Source organism: Trachemys scripta, chromosome 1, assembly GCF_013100865.1.
Source record: "Trachemys scripta elegans isolate TJP31775 chromosome 1, CAS_Tse_1.0, whole genome shotgun sequence".
In the NCBI taxonomy this organism is placed as follows: domain Eukaryota; kingdom Metazoa; phylum Chordata; order Testudines; family Emydidae; genus Trachemys; species Trachemys scripta.
In genome coordinates this window covers 26,957,439-26,978,115 of record NC_048298.1, presented here as the reverse complement: position 1 = coordinate 26,978,115, position 20,677 = coordinate 26,957,439, and the positions used below count along the sequence as shown (strand labels likewise).

The following is a 20,677-nucleotide window of genomic DNA, read 5'->3' as shown; positions in this document are numbered from 1 at the left end:
ACATCTGATGTTGATAACTCATGTTATAACTGTTATAAAACTTTTACTTTTTGAATCAATCCACCCTGGCTAATAGCCCATCATGGCCTGGTTCAGTGGACATATAAAGGGAACAGTTCGAAATAAAAAAGCAATATATAACAAATGTAGAGAGGGAGACATAGATAGCAAATTGCATATTTTAGAAGCTATGAAGTGCGTAATGTTGATAAGGAAACCTAAGAAAAAATTCCATGGCTGGCAAGGCTAAGTACAAGAAGGAGTTTAAGTATACCAGGAACAAAAGAAATCCTAGCAATGGTATAAGCTCAGTACTAAATTGAGATGGTAGAAGTGTTCATAATGATGCAAAAAAGGCAGAAGCGTACAATAAATATTTCTGTTCTATATTTGGAAAGAAGAAGGATGGTAGTATTCATATCATATAAGGAAGATGAAGTATTTTTCAGTTGATTATAACTGAGGAGGATGTTCAATAACGTCTACTGTCCGGGTGGATTGATTTAAAATCAAAATGATTTAAATCACTGAATTTAATCATAATTTAAATCAGCGAGCAGAAAACCTTGAGTTAAATAATTGATTTTAATCTTGTTTTGCAATTGTACTTTTTAGTTATTTTCCTAAAGAAAAGTTAGTTCCTTTTGGTTGGTAACCATTAAAACATGTTGATTTGCACCTAAATACACACTAAATGTCATGCTTTTTTTTGCTAACCAGGAGAAAACTATATCTAAATATATATACAGAGATTAATTTGAGCAATCTACTTAATTTACTTTTATTCAGATTCTTAATTTTTTACTTGTGATTTGTGTCAAACTCTATCTAGATGGGAATTAAAACTCAATTAAATGCACAGAAACATTTTAAAATAGTTTTTTAAGATAAATAAAACTACATTTGCTGTACTGGATACATAAAATTTTATTAAAAAATTATGAAAACATGTTTTACATATAAAACTAACTCGTTTATTAAACAAAGGAAATATCTGTAGTTAGTGAATTGAACTGATTGTTTCTGGTCACCATGTTCTTCAAGATTTTAGAACTGGTAACTCATTCTCTCAGACCTTGTTTTTATTCACAGATGGAAGAGGAAAACAAGCTTTTGAACTGGTTTCCGAACTTTGAATTAACTAGTCATTGATCTAAGCCAGTGGTTCTCAACCAGAGGTAAACTACCCCTGGGGATAGGCAGAGGTCTTCCAGGGATACATCAACTCATCTAGATATTTGCCTAGTTTTACACTAGCGCATTTTATGTAGCCTGTTGAAGTCAGTACAAACTAAAATTTCATACAATGACTTTATACTTCTCTATATACTTACTATACACTCAAATGTAAGTACAGTATTTATATTCTAATAGATTTATTTTATAATTATATGGTAAAAAATGAGAAATAAGCAATTTTTCAGTGCTGAGACACGTTTGTATGTTTAGGCCTGATTTTGTATGCAAATAGCTTTTAAGTGCAGTGAAACTTAGGGGCATGCAAGACAAATCCGATTACTGAAAGGGGTACAGTAGTCTGGAAAGGTTGCGAGTCACTGACCTAAACTACTTGAATAAACTAAAACGAAAATAATCTCTCTGCACCTTCAGAAGAGGCTACTGTCAAAAACTAGTTTAACACTCTATACCTGTATTTAATTCAAATACAAACATCAAAAATTGTTTTCCCCCAAGAAATCATTGCTTATCATCCACCCAAAGTTGTCCTGTGCATTTATGGCTTTTCAGCCAACTAGTAATTTTTTCTTGTAAGGCCCCCAATTTCCATTCACATTCTTCTGTCTAAATTTTGCTCATAATTCACCTCAGCCCACACAGGTTCAGAAGCAGGCCATCTCTCCCAGGGCCGCTAGATGGCACCGCGTCCTCTCACATTCCCATTCTCCAGATTATCTCTGAATTTTTGATCATCTGATCTAGCCCGTTTCAATTAGACTAGATAAAGAGGGGGGAGGGTCTGCGCTATACAAACTACTGGTCGGGACTATCCTCTGTTTGCCCCTAATAAATGTAATTAGATCATGGTCATTAGGCAACCACCAACTTCCAGAACGGGATTTGGGGTTATTCTTATTTATACTGCAGCAGCACTTGCAGCCAGCCACTGTCCAAACACACAGCAGTAGAAAGGCCTGTCCTTGACTCACAAGACGAAGAAGCCTGGATGTAGGCTACGAACCACAAGCCCAGTGAGCAGGTTGAGAGAAGCCGACGCCAGTAAGGCTGTCCCCGCAGTGGCGAGCGCAGGGAGTCGCGCGGTGACTGACCAAGGCCTGGCTGGAGGGTTTGTTAGCCACAGGCTGCAGGGAGGAACCAGGCTCCGCAGCTGCCAGTCCTCCCTCTCCCCCCCCCCGGTCATGTGATCAGCGCCTGGAAGCTGCCCTTGTTTATAAACTTCTGCTCAGCACGGCGCATGCGCGCAAGGCCCATTCATTCAAGCTGCGTAACAACAAGCCTGGTGGGGGATGGGGAGAGTGGGGTCGCCCCGCGCCCCCCCCTCCGGCGGCTGCGGACCCGCACTAGGGCTCCCCGGGGGCCCTCAGCCCGTCTGTCGGATTTGATCCCCTCCGGTTCAGGTATCGCCCACCTCCCCCGTGCAGGGGCCACGCAGCGCTGCTCCGCGCCTCCGGCGGGGGCTGGCACAGGCAGCCGGACGTCGAACTTGCGCAGGACTTCGGTGGCGCCCCGCTGCGCTCCCCGCGGGGTGGTCGCTGCGCTCGGAGGCCCCTGCCCGGCAGCGCCGGCGGGGGGCGCTCAGGGTCCCGCCCGCCCCCGTGACAGACACATCGACTCGGAATGTGGGTCGCGCTGAGTCGAGTCCCGGCCCTGGGCAGGAGCCCGCGAATCGGGACCCCGCGGCTGGGTGGGGAACGAGCCTGCGGCCCCTGAGGCGGGGAGCCGAACCAACAGCCTCCCCCAACAGCGGTCCCTGCTCTCCTGCCCCAGCCCAGCCGCGCTCGCCCGTCCTGGCCCCCTCTCGCCTCAGCCCAAAACTTTTCAGCACTTACCAAACCCGTCGCCATTTCGAGATTCCCCGCAGATTCCCCCTCCGGTCGCTCTCCCCCTCCATGAAACCCCGCCCCCCCTCGATGGGATTCGTCCTCATTGGCTAGGGCAGACACGACTCAAGGCACGGCCCCTTGCTATTGGCCTTCTGACCTGCCCGTCAAGAGTCCACCGCAAAGGGCGGGTGTGTTTTGACTTTCCTGCGCAGACGATTGCATAGAATGGCACGTCAATCACCCTAAAGACGCGTTCCGATTGGTCAGTGGCGAAGTCCCTGCAGTCTGGGAGATGTAGTTTCTTTTTCCATCGTGGGCTACTACACAGGCGGCAGCTGGACAACAAGCCCCAAAATGCGCCGCGAAGCGCTCGGCTGATAGTAAACAAGAGTCATAGGGACACGTGTATCTGCCCCTCTGGTTAACTTTACCCAGGAGACTTAGCGGGTGGCTCTAGCCTAGGCAGAGAGAAACTAAGCTGAAGGGGCAGTGGCACCTAGGTCTAGTGCAGCCAGCCAGAGCGCTGCTCACTGCCTCTCCGGCTGGGGGGAGCGGGTTCATGGGAGGCAGGCACATGCTGCCTTTTCTTATGGTGCCAACCGGGATGGGAGGGCCCTTGTGGAAAAAGTTGAGCACTGAGGCTCTAAAGACCCTCTCTCGGCTATCAAAGAGAGGAGAGAACTAACTACCAATGGAGTTGGAATCCACAAAGGGACTGTGGCATTGCAACGTGTTGCGTAACTTTTAGATGTGTAAAACAAAAAAATCACAGGAACACCACTGCACTCCCCAAAGCCTGAATTAGGCATCTAGGTTCCTTGTACAATATGGGAGGAAAGACAGATGCCTAGCATCGAAGAGAGCCATTTTAAGCTAGCTACTGGGAGATGCGCATGAGAGCATTGTGATCTAAGTCCTAGCTGCTCATAAAGACAGGTGCCTGTGTCCAGGCTACAGGAGGCACCTAGGTCTGCTTAATGAGCCACAAATGGGAACCCAGTAGGGTGACCAGATAGCAAAGGTGAAAAATCGGGATGGGGATGGGGGGTAATTGGTACCTATATAAGACAAAGCCCCAAATATCAGGACTGTCCCTATAAAATCGGGATATCTGGTCACCCTAGAACCCAGTGCCTGAACTCAGGTAGATTAGGCATCTAAGGTGATTCTTGCAAAAATGATCTAGGTGGCTGCCTCATTATACACAAAAGGGAAAAGAGATGGTGGCTGCTCCCAGGGCTTTCCCTAGCTATTCTGGGGCCCTACACAGCCCCCTCGTGGGGGGGGGGGGCTGGCTTGGGAGGCAGGGGGGAACTGCCACACCCCCACCCCATATTCACACCCCCACCCCCAGACAGACCCCCGGGGACTCCCATGCCCTATCCAACTGCTCCCCGCCCCCGACAGGACCCCCAGAACTCCTGACTCATCCAACCCCCTCTGCTACCTGCCTGCCTCGACCCCTCTCCACACCCCTGCTCCTTGACAGCCCCCCCAGAACCCCAGACCCATCTAACCCCCCCTGCTCCTGGTCCCTGACTGTCCCAACCCCTCTCCACACCCTTGCCCCCCTGACAGACCTCCCCAACTCCCGACCCATCCAACCCCCCTCCCTGTCCCCTGACCAGGTCCGGCTTTAACAAGCCCAGGAATCGGGCTGTGCTCGGGCCGGGGTTGCGGGGCTTGGGGCCGGGCCGGGCCGGAGGTGCTCAGCCGGCGCTGCTGGGGCCCGGGCCGGGCCAGGCTAGGCTGGGGCCCGAGCTGGGCTGGAGCCGCTGGGGCAGTCGGGCGCCGCTCGGCTAGGGCCAGGCCTCCCCGGAGCTCTCCTCCTCGCCCCCCCCCCTTACCTGCTGCTGCCTCCCGCTTGCCCCTGCTTCTTTTCAGACTTCCCGCGAAGATCTGATTCGCGGGAAGCAGGGGAGGGGGAGGAGCAGGTGGGCGGAGCGTTCAGGGGAGGGGAGGAGGGGGAAGACAGCTGCGGGGCCGGACAGCATGGTAAGGCTGCAGGGGATGGGGGGAGCCAGGAAGGGGCTTTGGGTGCCCAGCGGCGCTTGGCCGCTGCTTTTCTATCTATAAATAGCCGACCGGGGGGAAATCCCGGACATTTTTAGATTTTTAAAAATCCCTCCCAGACGGCTATTTATAGACCGAAAAGCCGGACATGTCCGGGGAAATCCAGACATATGGTAGCCCTACGTACGGGTAAAGACAGTCCTGGCTGCCCCCCACTTTATAACTTTTAGCCAAGAGAGTATTTGCCTGAGATGTGGTTCAATTTCCCCCCTCGGGCAGAGGGAGAGAAAGAATTTGAACAGAGGTCTTCCCACCTTTTGGGAGAGTGCTCTAGCCACTGAGCTATGGGATATTCTTATGTGGGTCTCTCTCAATCTCTCCTCTTAAAGCTGTTCCACTTTGGATAACTAATGAAAGAGTGATTGGTGCCCGGGGCTCCCACGGCCCAGATGGGTACCCTAAGCACTGGACTGCAGAATCATTCTCTCACCCACTTATTAAGTATTTATCCACATTTTCAGAAGCTGCCTACCAGATCAGGCCCTGCATGCAACTTAGATGGTGGTCCACTTATCTTTCATTAATTAGTGGATCACTCTCAGACTTAGGCCAGATCTACAATACAGACCTATATTGGTATAACTACATATTATGAAAAATGTGAAAAATTCACACCCCTGAGCAACGTAGTTATGTTGACCTAACACACACACACAACCCCCATGTAGACAGCACTATGTCAACGGGAGAGTTTCTCCTGTTGACATAGCTCCTGCCTCTTGGGGAGGTGGATTAACTCTGCCAACAGAAGAATCTTCACTCAAGCAGTACAATGGCACAGCTGCGCAGCTGTAGCATTGTACATGAAGAGAAGCCCGTAGGTGGGAAGTAGGTATCCAGTCGCTTACAGGAAGGGAGCAGTATGTGTGCCCACAAAGCAGAAATGTAGGTGCCTAGGGAACTTCTACCCTGAAAACTTAGGTGCCAAGTGAGTTTAGGCACCTACATGGTTCAGTGAGAGTTTTGTCCTACTGCAGTGGCGACAAACCTTGAGACTCCTAAATCTGGGGTTTAGGTGCTTAAATACCTTTGTGGCTTTGGGCCTATAAGTAGGCAGGCCACTCATGCAGTTTTAACCAGACCTGCTTTTGCAATGTTTGTCCTCATCCAGTACTGAGACAAAATGGGGTGTGGTTTTATCTGGTGTCAGAAGAGGGATGCCATAATGGAGTGTGCACCACTCCACTCCTGTAGCCATGACCTTGTGCATACTGTGCATGTGAGGTCATGCCAGAGGGACTGGGCAGAGTGCTGTTCAAAATGGCACCCCCATTTTGACCTCACATGCATTGTGTGTGCAAAATCATGCCCCAGTAGGGGCAGGCCCACACCATTCCCAGAATGTTTGGTATCCTAGAAATGTGCTAGGGGCATCCTATCTATAAACCCAGGAAATCAGCCATAAAAAGTGATAGGCCTAGTAGCAGGACTTTAGATGAATCCCAATGAGCACATTGCAGGAAGCTCAGTTCAAGATAGCACAGAACCACTGAATGCTAGGATTTAAAGATCTTCTCCATAATCTGTATCGTAGAACTCAAAGTGATCAGCAGCACACATGCACTCTTACTGAATTTTAAAAAGCTTACCCTTTGCTCCTGTGGATTTAGTTATTCCAAATCATGTTTGCTGTCACCATCTTCTGTTCACAAAACTAATTCTCTGGTAAGGTTCAGCTTCTTTTGCACATTTTGTATAGCCTGCACTGGGGACTGGGCTTTGTCCAGTCTTGGAGTGAACAGCTGCTTTTTCCCTTCTTTCCCAACAGGAGCTCTTTCACTACCAAGCTGACGTTGCACTGAGCATAAGACTGGAAGTGATGATTTTGCTCTTGCTCGGTTTCTGACTTTAATAATACTCTGTACTTTCCTACCACCTTTCAACTTAAAATCTCAAAATGATTTACCAGCTTTAATTAATGTTCAAAAAAACTCCTGTAAAGAAGGTATTATCCCCATATTACAGCTGTGGAAACTGAGGCATAAAGATGTTAAGTGAATTGCCAAAGGTCAAACAGTGAGTCAGTGGCAGCACTAAACCTCAGCTTTCCTGACTCCCAGTCCAGTGCTTTAATTATCAGACAACACTTTGGTTGCATTTAAAGTGGCAGTGGTAATTGAGGCTCAAAATGTAGTCTGGGAGAAAACACAAAAAATCCCTTTCTAGGTTCCTATGCAGTGCCTTTCTATATCAGAGGGCCTCACATATATTACTGATCTTATCATCACTGTACACCCTGTTTGATTAGGAAGCATCCCCATTTACTGACAGGGAATTGAGGCATAGAGATTAAGTGAGTTGCCTATGGTCACCCAGGAAATCTGTGGCACAAGTGGGAACAGAACCCAGATTTCCTGTGGTCGAGTTCTGTTTCCTATCTACCAGATCTTCACCTTAAAAATTCTAATACTAACAGAAATGTTTTGACAATTTAAAAATCATCATCAGTATCTTAATAAGGATATGAAAACTTCAATAACAAATAGCTCAGAGATTGTGTGGGGGTGGATTGAAATCAGAAAAAAAAATCCATGCCATTCCTCCTTTTCCATTCCCAACCCACTCTCATCTCAGCTAACCAATCAGATACAGCGATTCGCTTTAGAGTTTGTTACAATTTGGTAACATACTATCTGAACGAAACTAATAGGGGAATGCACACAAATAAATATAAAGAAAAAAACCTATATTCACTATAAGACAGGAATCTCTCAGGCATAGTCTATGATGCATTATCTTAACATATACTAGCAAAGTGCTGTGTGAGAAAATGAGCAAGAACTACAGTTTAGTGCCGTTAAAAGAAAAGTGGTTCCACTTCTTACTAATGGCCACCAGAAAAGAGTACTATTTTCTGGCTGTTAATAAATGAATGTATAGTGTAGTACAACTTTCACAGGGACTACAATATAACTTACTAAGCATCAAGATACATGTTATCCCAGTTTTACTTATTGAGCATCAAGACACAGGACTGCAGGAAGCAGATGCCTGATTTTATTGTAATTGTAAAGCAATGAAATCTTGATATTTGTCATCTATGGGAAATGATAGCTTGTCCATTAGTAAAATAAGGTGGATTATTTCAATCCAGATGGATTTATTTGAAGGTACACCTCTACCTCGATATAACGCTGTCCTCGGGAGCCAAAAAATCTTACCGCATCATAGGTGAAACTACGCTATATCGAACTTGTTTTGATCCACCGGAGTGCGCAGCCCCGTCCCCCCAGAGCGCTGCTTTACCGCGTTATATCCAAATTTGTGTTACATCAGGTCGCGTTATATTGGGGTAGAGGTGTATTTCACTTTCAGGAACATGCAATATCTTCTGGGGGTGAGAATCGGTAATTATAAAACTCTTTATACGAGTTCATCAGACTAATACACTGTATGACAAAAACAATGGCGTAGAAAAGCTGATGTCTTAGAATAGGGATCGGCAACCTTTGGCATGAGGCCTGCCAGGGTAAGCCCCCTGGCAGGCCAGGCCAGTTTGTTTACCTGCCGCGTCCACAGGTTTGTCCGATCGTGGCTCCCACTGGCCATGGTTTGCCACTCCAAGCCAATGGGGGATGTGGGAAGCGGCAGCCAGCACATACCTCGGCCTGCACCGCTTCCCGCAACCCCTATTGGCCTGGAGCAGCGAACCGTGGCCAGTGGGAGCTGCAATCAGCCAAACCTGCGGACGCGGCAGATAAACAAACCGGCCTGGCCTGCCAAGGGGCTTACTCTGGTGGGCCGCGTGCCAAAGATTGCCAATCCCTGTCTTAGAATCTAATTCAAAATACCTGTGCTGAACTATATACCAAAATAATTCACCTTTTACAGGCATTTCCTCAGTTTGAAAAGCTGACATTATTAAAAAGAATACGTGTATAATCAAAGTAAATGCTGAGACTCAACTCCAAAGATACTGAACAATGAAATATAATATTAAATGTCTAATATTACAATAGGCAAGCTCAGAGATCTTTTTTCTGAATATTCTGAATATTAAGAGTTTAAAATTTTTCTTAAATATTTATACACTTTTGCATAAGAAAGATTTTATAGAAGCATTACTCTAGAAAATATTTCCACTTTGTTGATAAATTAAATATTCTTACATGAATTTTTGAATTCCTGAAAGTTCTGAAAGAGTAGACCCTACCAGTACACATTAATTGTGTGTTTTGGACTGTTCTAAAGGAACCATTAAAAAAAATTGAGACATTAAAGATGCCTTTCAGATTAGGATTCTTATTACCAGCACACATTGTTATATTTCTATTTTCAATTGGAGCAAAGGGAGAAAATCCATTCAAAATAGCATCTCTCATTACATTATCCCACACTGCAATTGGCATGCTCATCAGCAGATGTATTTCTAATGCGTACCTCTCTTGCCTTGTAATGTCAACCAAAATTTTATGAAGAGCTGAGCAACTAAGTGCAAGCTGCTTAATACTTGGTCAATGAACCACTTTAAGATATTTTATGTCAGCTGGCTAAGGAGTGAAACGATGATGGTTTTCACAAATCCTGGCTTGTCTCAATATATAATTTTGCACTGTGCCCTTTTGGAAGTAGCTGGTGATTCATGTTGCTAGAACAAACAAGAGTAGTTTCTTTAAGAAACTGGTCCTTCATTTGTCAATTCCATCAGGTCCATTTTTTTGGACTGGGAAGTATTAGACAAAATCATCATGTATGGGGGAAGACCATCTGTTGGAAAAAGTCTAGATTTGCTGCCCTTTATTTCAAAGACTTCTATAGTACTGTATTCCAAAGAGAAAACTGTTCCCCCTCTCCTGGAATTTTCCCTACACAGTTTTGTATCAATTTTAATATTACCTTTATTATTAGAGTCTAGACACTCAGCCAGTTTTTTAAAATTTAGAATAACTTAAATGCAACTTATTTCTCAGCCATAAACTCTACAATACAGATGCGTCAGGCTTTTTTCCTTTGTAGGGATCCATTTACTGACTGCAGCCTTACATTGCACTAGCCATTTCCTCCTAATCTCCTAGCCCTACAAAGCATTTTTTAACAGTGAATTCAGTGTCTAAAGGCACTGGAGTGACCACCTAGAAAACTGAAGTTCACTATGCCTAGAGGAGGTACAGCACAGGCTCTTGCCCTATTAGAAATAAAATATAATTTAACTAAAGATATCTAACTGCAGTCTTATTTTTGAGAGGTGAAGGACAAAGTTTGCTAAAGTCTAATGCTGCTTCATGTTCACACAGCCAGGCTCAACAGGGCTTTCCCCTCCGCAGTTTCAGATTCCTCCTTTGTAGTCTAACTTGTCCACACACATTCCTGAACGATTGTCTGGTACACTATTTAGGGAAAGGGTCATATCCTGTTCATTCCCCCCCCCCTCTGCCCCCCGAGCTAGGTGGTGAAATTATGGTCCGCTAGCAAGGGGATGTTAAATCTCTACCTTCTCTCTGACTTTTGTTCGTGCTCTCTATAGGTGCATGCTCTAAAGGGAAAGGCCACCAGGAAAGAATTTCTGTGTGAGGGACAGAAAGGATATGGAAAAAATATCAGGGAGTTTTCACTAAATTTTAATTCCCACAAGTAGATGAATTTAACAACCCCACCAAACAGAACAAGTTTTTATGTTGCATGCTTTTCTTCTCCCCTCCCCACTCTGTTACTTGTCTAATTAGCTTTTTGTAAGCTTTTTGGGAAGGGACCTGTTTCTTATGGGTCTGTAGCTCCCAGGTCACTTTGGGCATAGTACAAATAATAATAATGGTCTCGATTGCCATCTATCTCCAGATGCATGTTGGCAGAAACCCTTTAGATGCAGATTTCTCCATTCTGCATGTGCACCCTCTCCTCCACTCCTCGAGATGCTGCAGAGGGCTCTGTAAGGTCAGCACTAAGGTAGGGGTGAAGAGTGGCCAGAAGGCAGTTGCGGGACACATGTTCCTCTCTCCATCCCTGTAGAGACACTTCAGAAAAGACAATACATCCTAATGCTTAATCATCTTTTCCATGGAGCTCATCCCTAGCGCCTTTTATAACACTTTCTATCCAAAGATAAAAGTGCTTTCCCCAAAATCTTACAGGAATTCCGTGAAGATTCAAAGTTCTTTACAGATGTTAAGTTTAAAAGTGCTGGTTAAATTCTAAATTTATACAGCAATATGATCCATTGGCAGACGCCTGCACAGGTCAAAACTAGTGAATATGACCGTAAGACTTGGGCCTTGGATATCACACTCCACAAAATGTATAATACATTGAGAGAGAGAGAATATGTGCAAATTCCATGAGTCTAATCCTCAGATTTAAATCTTATTAAAATGAATATTTGAATTGATTTGATAACCTGAGCAAAAAACTCATGATATGTGCTTTCTATATTCAAACTTATTTATTTTCTTTTCTGAAGAGAGAATGAGTAAAAGGCCAGATGTTCCATCCAGTAGAGGGCAGTGGTTCATAAACAAACTGTATAAAAGATTACATTAAAGAAACTTGAAATAACATTGCATAGGTTGCAAAGGTAAGCACTCAATAGTTAGGAAATGCCGGAATTAAGGTTGACTGTGCCATAATGATTTACATGATATTTATATTAAAACTACATCAAATGTTATTAATGTTTAGTGAGATGCACTCAACTGCTAAAACCCCATTCTATTTCAAATTGAAAAATTAATCTGCCAACAAATAAAAACAACCTGCTGCAACACAGACCCAGACCCTGGGCCTCATTAAACCCCAAATTTTGTGTTTATCTTATAGTTATCACACTTCTTGCATTTGACATTTAGCTGCAGTTTATAACTGGGTAAGGAGGGTTTATCTGGGGGGTGGAGGAGAAAGGACCATGGGTTTGCAGTAAAATGGTTAAAAGTAGCCATCACCAGATCATGTCCTGGAATTTGATCTGTACTGAGTGAGTGTCCAGAGTTGCTATATACACATCCTGTTTGTGTACAAGTTATTTTCTCTTTTATTTGTTCCCAATACATGAAGAACTGAGCAAGAGGCTCAATGTTTGTAAAGCTCTTCGAAGGTTTAAAGCACTACAAAAGTGTTAAAAATCATGAATGTGTTAATAAGTGGCTATAAATAATTCACTTATAACTATAAAAATGAACACATCTACATATATATATATATATATATATATACACACATACATATAAAAGTGTTTTTTATTGTAAGGAAACTTTAAATATAACAAACAATATTGAAAATATTGTTACTAGCATTTATGGCCTTGATTGGAATTCATCATCAGAAAAGTAATCATTAGCATTTTTCTGAATAACATTAAGCTAGTGCAAAAAATAAGTAACTTTTATAGATTAAGCATATAGAATGACATACAGATTTTGGTTACCTGATGTTTCCTTCTAGTATAACAGACTTCACTTTTTTCAATAAATCAAAAGTACAAAGGCAATCAATATGTGCAACTATTCATATCAGGAGGCTGTGTAAAAAAATTGTTGACACTTGTAAATTCTGCTGAGACTGTTTTTGTTAACAATGTTCATTTATAATTTATATCATATTATACGATATAAATTACATGTTAGTAATAGAATTGTATAATCATAGTTTCATATTCAAGTATGATTGTATAAATTGTCAGAACAGATCACTATAACTACAGGATATATAATTATACCAACTGACAAACACAAATACATTGCATTAGAAAAGTCATTGTCTAAGAAGAAAAGTAAGGTGTAACTTTTCATTTGTTTAAAACAGGGAATAAGCAACCCTGTTGAAACGCTTCTGGTTCTGTCTTGATAGAACTACTGCAACTTGTCATTATGTGAACTACCTCTCCACATGGAGCAATAAACATGTCAATATATAATGTGAGAATTGGATTGTGTCTGATACTTCCAGTTACAGACTTTTACTAGTGAGAAATGAACTCTTTTTTTCTTATTTTAAGTAAGATAATACTTTCTCCTTCGTCACAGAGCAAAACTTTACCCCATCCTTCGACTGCTGCAATGACAGTCTTTTATGATGTCTTACAGGCCTTTGGTCTCTGAAGACCAAAGCAGAACCTGTCAGCTTTAATAACATGCTCTCCAAACATGTATAAAACAGCCTTTCAAATTATTGATCTTTTAGATTCACATTCTTTCTCAGACTTGCTGGTAAGGATTTCCGGGACCAAAAATTTTAGTATGGCTTTCAACACTTTAGTAGTTGAATCTGGTCTGTAGTATATAAAGTCAGACTCTACTAAGAAGAAAGAGATACAGAGAACATTTGACTTGAAATGGGAAAGATTTAACAGAGAAAAATAAGTGATTTCTAAGGACAAAAAATTAACCCTAGTGTAGACATCAAATAAATATGGAAAAGACAAAATGCATACATTTTGAAACAAGAAAGAAATTAGAAGGAAAATGATGTAGGTTATGCATGATTAGATAGAATGTGACAATTGTCTACATAAAATACTTTTGCCTGTTTTTAAAAAACATGCTTGCATCAAGATTAATTTGCCAGCTTTCTCAACAGAGGAATATACCGCGTATATGTAACAAATAAAAATGCAGTTTATTGCAAAAATATAAAAATCCCCTAAATTGCATAAGATATTACAATATTTTCCAAGTGGGCTTGCTGAAATGTGACATATTAAGCAAAGAGGACTTTAATACCAAATCACAAATGTTAAAATAAGACTTGGGTAATGAACTTTACACAAAATGTATTGTTGTGCCTTATTGTTATGAGGAATTTTGAGTTATTTCTTTTTTATACAGCTATAGTAATTGCAACATAAAATCATGACAATTGTAATAGGCAGAAATGGATACCTACAGCATACCTTCTGTATTATCAATACTAATGAACACTGTGTGCATTAATACTTTAAACATATCACATTCAAGCTAACAGTCTTTCCAGAAAATCTTAACTATTTTATAGAACAGAAGCTGGTTGAACAAATTCATCAGCATAGTGTTTTCTTAAAATCTATTCTTTATGAAATGCTGTATACAAACAACTGATTTTCAAAAGGTGCTGTGCATCTACAGCTACCCTTGACTTTAACTGGAACTGCTGGTGCTAAGCTCTTCTGAAAATCAGGATCAAAGTCTATTAAATCCCTATTTAGTTTACTGATACATCCATTGTAATATGTAAAAAGGCAAAAACAAAAAAACCCCAAAGAACAAAAAAAAAAACCCAAACCCTAAAATCACAGAAAATGCTTGGCATCTACAGGAAGATAGGCATGTTCTCAGTGGACTAACCACTACTGTGCTATTTTCTCATAACAGATGTTGTTGTTCCATACTTTATTTCATGCACTGGGATCAGCAATGTCCATGTTTGTTCCAAACAGAGCAACTAGCTGCTCCTCATAGTTTGCAATGTTTCTTTTCATAATTTCCATACAAGGTCCCAAAAGCCTTTCAAATGCCTGTACATCCATAACTAAGATAAAAGGGGGTGGGGGAAAAGAGAGAGAGAGAGAGAGAGAGACAATGTAATGTGGCCATCAGCTGCAGAAATGAATTTCAGAGTTTATGACATTCATTGTGTAGAATTTTAAATTATAATGGGAAAGGCATCAATGAGGCCCATACTATGTCAGTAGAGCTGGAGATAACTTTTCCCATATGATTCAGACCTAAATAATACCTTGACCCCAATCTTGCAAACATGCATGTGCTTAACTTTATTAGTAGGAATAGTTCTTCTGATATCAATGCATAAGTCTTTGCAGGATCTGGGCTTTGGATGACAATTTAAAAGTATAGTTATCCATATTGGTTCACTGGGAGTGTTAATCAGGAGAACTAAAAATGCTGTAGTCAATAATTTATGTTTTTTACTTCAAGAAACTTTACATTTTAAAAAGTCTAGAACTAACTTTGTATCTATTAGGTTAGCACTGAAAAATTTAGTAAGTCAACAAAAAGTCCATATCCAGGAAAACTCATTTTTTTCAGTCTCACACACAATTTTTCCTACAAGTTTATATAGTACAAATTATGGCATAGATGTGCAGATATTTGCAACTTATGTCTTAATATGTTACTTATGGCAGTTCTTATGGGAAAATACACATTTAGACTAAAACATCAAAATGAACAATTCTGTTACACACACACACACACACACACACAATTTTTTGCTATCTTGGAATTGCCAGTAATTTATACATACTTTCCATCAAAACTGCTTTCCTGTTGTCTCATTCTCTTTACTTCCTTTCTGTCTTCAAAAAGTTGCTGGAGCCATGCTCCTGCTAACACATACCTGAATGTTTTTACTTCAGATATCACTCTTTGCTAAAACTGAGAATCTCACCATTTACAGCTTGATATCACGCACAAATTTTAAATGTTAATTTTATAATTGCTATCTTTGTTATTCATACAGCACCATAAATGTGCATAGAGCCTTACAGACAGATAAAAGAAAATGTCCATGCCCATATGAATTTACAATCTAAACTGTATCTATTGCATAATCATGAATCAATATATTAAATAGTAAAATTCACTTTGTGGCACTAAAATAAACATGGCTGCTTACTTACTATAGATATAGTTAGGCAACACACTCTGTACATTTCATTTGAATGATTCTAACACCTGGCCTATACACAAAGCTGTACCAGTTTAACTAGAAGTGTGATTTTAAACATACTTAGTTAAATCAGTGCAATTGTGTGTGGACACTCATATCAGTTTCGAATTAAACTAAGCTGATTTAAGATAGTCTTACACCAATTTAAGAATGTCCACTCTAGCAGTGTTGCATTGATTGAGCTAATTTGGTGTCTAAATCAGTTAATCGGTGCACAAACTGTGTGTAGACATGACCTAACAGTGTATGGATGTCACACCCAAACCCATCCAACACTACACAAGAAGAGTGTGCTATCCATTTTAAAAATATTTTTAAATGGTTCAGCTAGCACAGTTTTGTCCTCAGTCTGGGTAGGATATAATGCAAATAAAAGGTTTGAAAACTATCCTCAAGATTAGGTAGTAACTCTTCAGGATATCTATTTATCTAGGTATTTACCCTGTGCCTATCAGCATAGTATGATAGCCTACAACTTTGTGAAATATCTAAGATCGCTTAAATAAGGTTTGTCAAGGAGAATTTAGTGGTTGTTGGGAGCTTTGTTTTGAAAACATGTTCTACGTTAAGATTTCATGGAATACAAAACCTACTGGATAACTCTGGGAAGGGCTACAGCACACTACTTTTCTACAGACTATAGTTATAAGAGGTTCCAAAAGGAACCTCAGGCGGTTAGACTAGATGAGCCTTGCAGTCCCTTCTACCACTATGATTCTATAATGAACTTGGTGGTGGTATCTTGGTGCCTAATCTATTCTTTTCCTTTGCTTTTCTTATCTTCTGCTCAAAGTTATGAGTCTAATGGCACTGAATGAACCTATTAAACAGTAATCATAGTGGTTTCTCGGGTATTATCTGTGTGCTCTAGCCAGTGTTCTGCTTGTTTATCTTTGTTTGGCTGGGGAGACTAGTAGTTTTGTGAATAAACAGAGAACATTTTGTTTGCTAGCCTGATGTCTGTCATTTAAGAATACAAAATTTGCCTTTGTATCTTACAATTTTCCTAATACAACTCCACCCCAATATAACGTGACCCGATATAACATGAATTTGGATATAATGCGGTAAAGCAGTGCTACGGGGGAGGCGGGGCTGCGCAGTCCAGCAGATCAAAGCAAGTTCAATATAACACAGTTTTACCTATAACGCGGTAAGATTTTTCCTCCCGAGGACAGCGTTATATCAGGGTAGAGGTGTAGTTAGATTAATAAAATGGAAGGGTTATATAATGATATGATTGAGAAGTTAAACCTTAAACCATGCAAAAGAATCCTACATTTCAGCATTAAGGGGTGCATTAAGTAACATCTAAATAACCCATAAACCATGTCAACTCAGTTGGTATGAGTTAATTGTTTTGTTTTGAATGTAGGTTCAGTTTTTTTTTTTAAATAACAAAATTATTGAAGGAAAGCTAAGTTAAAGAAATAAGTTTTGCATTTAGTTCTGAATGCAGTGACATTCGTGGTCACTCATCACTTCTAGTACTGAGTTCCACAGTCTTGGTCCTCTCCTGTGTAAGAGAAGGGAAGGCTGACCCTTGAGGAATTATACAGATGATGGCTCTGGAGGTGGAGGAACAGCTGTCCATCATGAACTTGTGAGGCTAGTCCCAGGTGAAGGATTGAAGCCATCTTTCCAGTTCACCACTGTGGTCTCTCAAAGGAGAAGGAGTAGTATTTGTTTTAAATGCCACAAAGATCCAGAAGAAAACACACGTATTTGTACATCATGTCCACAGACAAGATGATGTTCTCTATTAACACAATCACTATTGTCTCTGTGCCTCAGCCTGAAACCTGACAGAGTGACATGGGCTGGTAAAGCCAGAGACTTTGCTAACTACTTGCTAACTTACTCAGAAATGGGAAGTTAGATTAAATAAGGTAGCATGGAAGGTTGGTTATATTAAGCAGTTGTTTCTTAGGTGTTGGTTGACCACTGGGCAAGGACAGTTTTTTATTTGTCTGTTAAGTGTTATGCAGATTAAAAGTATTATGACCCGGTCTGCGCTAGTTAGAAACCATTTTCAATTCCATCTGAAGAGGGAAGACATTGGAGGTCCATGGTCGACACAGTTGTCAATTACAAGTAATTTTTCTAGTGTAGATAGGAATATACTATAACAGGTACAGTACAATCTAACAGTCCAATAGTTTTAAATGCTACTGGGTGACTGAAATCTGATTTTATGGTATGAAGGAACATGCAGTACATTATAAATGCAGCCTTTGATAAGTAAAAAGATTCTTTTTATATTAGTCACAGCAAGCAAAAATATCACTGAATCAGTACCTAAACACTTGACAGTGCCAAGAGCAAATGCTGAAGCTGCTCGAGGTTTGTTAGTTACAAGAGCAAGTTCTCCAAAATACTGTCCTCTGGAGTACCGGGCTATTTCAACCGCCCCATTCTCTTCTACATCCTGTTTATTCTGAAAAGTCAGTAAGATAAAAATAAGAGACACTTGCTGAATGTACAGTTTTACTCAAAATGGTATTTAAACATGTCTAAAGAATAAAGAAAACTGCAGTGAGAACTAGAGACATCTGCTGTTTAACATTTAGAATATATTAATGACTTCAAGATTTTGAAAAATTAAATTCATGTTAGGGTTTTTACCTTCCTTTTCATAGTAATTCTCACTTCTCCAGATTCTACAATGAAAAAACAATCAGCCATGTCTCCCTATTAAAAATAAAAAAGCAAGTAATGAAAACATGAATATTGCTTTTTAGTTTTGTAGTAACAGTAAGAAATGCATTAAAATATATGTAGCCAGAGGCTAACAGCTAATCCTACTTAGAAATCCACACTCATGGCATAGAAGGATTAAAATGTCCATACAGAGATGAGATGAGCAACAAGCTCTCCTGAAAGAAAATGACACAGTTGGCTCCATGTAGACCTCAGTTCTAAGCCATGGACAAAACACAATATCAAGCACCAAGAGAGGCAAAAGAAAATATTGGATAACTTGGAGGATACTTATCCCTATTCCCCAAGACAAACAAGCTGCTCCCCTATGGATCAGTGGGAATTAGGTTGGTGGACAGAAATAATCAGCCTGAAATCCAATTGCCACCTTCTTTTGTTCTAGAGGGTTTTGAACTCATAAAATCCCAAAAATTATTCCCTATCATGGATGCTCAGGTATCAATAAGCATAGGAGAGGTTTAAGCCAACATCTAAAGGAAGTCCAAAGGCAACACAGAGTCTGAGTTGCCTGCAATCTGCCCTGATGGAATTATCTTCACATTGTTCTTTTTTAGGAACAAAAACAGACACTCAATGATAAGACCCATTTTCAGCACCTACTAGTACAAGCCTTCCTCTTCTATAGTATTTGCATAGTTTACTTTGTTCTGTTCAGACCAGCCAAACATGTTGTTTCTTAAAATACAACAGATGAAATAAAGTAGCTGTTAAAGTGGCAAGAAAACCCCCAATCAGACACTGGCTAAATATTCCACAATAGGCATTTACCATTTACAGCTTTGTAAAAGCTAACAAAATGTTCCAAATCCCAGAAAGAATTAATTACATTTTGTCATCAAAGAGACACTAACTAACCACAGATATGCTCAGTATGGAACTACAAAAGGGTAAAAAAGCCACTGGAAAATTAATTGAAATAGCCTGCCAAGTATTTGTACTAAACTTTTTTTTTTGCTTTAAATTGTTATTTGGAATTTACATCATCATAACAACATATTTCTTTGAACTACACCATTTTTTTCAGACCAGTTTATTCCCTTTATGTGTACTATACTGAGATTCACTTAGTTTAAAAGAATGGATTCATTATAGATAATACAGTAGTTTTACTTATAGACGCAAAAACTAAATCAACTAAGACACTACCATACCTGAGTAATGATTTGTTCTCCATCTTTGTATATTTTGGTGCCTATTACATCCACCACTTTCAAGCGTTCAGATAGCTTTATAAAAAGAATGGGAATATTAAAATGTTTTGTTAAAAATATTAAACATATGTTTTGCTAATCCTTAATACCTATTTTTATGGACCTATATACAGTATAATATGTCCCTAGCCATCTGTATTGACAATAAAGGGATAAAGAGACCTCTGTTTAACAATTTTCCTGGGAATCGTTTACCAACATACATGTTAATTAAGTTTCTATTTTTGTATGGTAAATCTACATGCTCTAAGTCTTCCAAAATACTTACTGGAGAAAGTGCATGTGTGTGCAGAAAAATATATCTTTTAAATGAAAGTCTTCACTTTTTTCAACATGCCCAAAGCACTAATTCACATTATTAATATCCAGCAAAAATTCAGTTTAAGAAATGGAAGGCTGGAAACCACAAAAATATTCTAATCTTTTGCAGTTCTATGGCCTCTATCCTACAAGTTGATTTGCAGACTCCTGTTCCAGGCAGATCCCGATTGGGGACTGCTGTGTGGATCAAATTATAGCATCAAGCTTTATGAAGAAACTAAAATAGTCAATGGGGGGATCAAATTGGAAATTTCAACACTTTTCCTCAGAAGTCCCTTCTCCAAAAATAAAGATGTGCAAAATTTTAATCTAAAGGAAGTTTTTATTCCAAGATAAAACCCCATGCTACAACCACTAAAATAATGCAATAGAAAACTTACTTCTAAAGATTTAAGGAATGGCAATGACTGAATAAAATTTTCATACATTCTTCTCTTTTTGGCATTGTTTTTTACAATGATTCTCCGGAATGTTACCCTGTCCTGAAAACACAAAGAGAAGAAAAAAATATATTAAAGGAAAATGTTAGCACAGGAAGGAAAATGCATAAAAGAAATAGGTAAAATGTATAATGATTATAATCAGCCACTAGGGGGCAATTTTATGTGTTTTTAAGTACTTCATTGATAGGGTTACCATATTTCAGCAAGCAAAAAAGAGGACGGGAGGAGCCCCGCCCCTGTCCTGTCCTAGCCCCGCCCCTGCCCCTCCCACTTCCCGCCCCCCTCAGAACCC

At 40.5% G+C, this 20,677-nt stretch overlaps 2 protein-coding genes across 3 annotated transcripts in view; both read right to left on the bottom strand.

Annotated features, from left to right (window-relative positions):
* HBP1 (HMG-box transcription factor 1) overlaps positions 1-3,084 on the bottom strand; it is a 34,867-nt gene extending 31,783 nt beyond the window's left edge. Inside the window, exon 1 of the mRNA XM_034766646.1 lies at positions 3,030-3,084. Coding sequence (XP_034622537.1) covers positions 3,030-3,044 — 15 coding nt within the window. The 5' untranslated portion in view covers positions 3,045-3,084. The remainder of the gene's footprint in view (positions 1-3,029) is intronic.
* A 9,152-nt stretch (positions 3,085-12,236) lies between these two features.
* The window catches only part of PRKAR2B (protein kinase cAMP-dependent type II regulatory subunit beta), a gene marked incomplete in the record, with an annotated part of 176,304 nt that continues 167,863 nt past the window's right edge, over positions 12,237-20,677 (bottom strand). For both annotated transcript variants that reach the window (XM_034766611.1, XM_034766620.1), the window contains 5 exon segments: positions 12,237-14,528; positions 17,988-18,126; positions 18,315-18,380; positions 19,562-19,636; positions 20,323-20,424. In XM_034766611.1, coding sequence (XP_034622502.1) covers positions 14,395-14,528; positions 17,988-18,126; positions 18,315-18,380; positions 19,562-19,636; positions 20,323-20,424 — 516 coding nt within the window.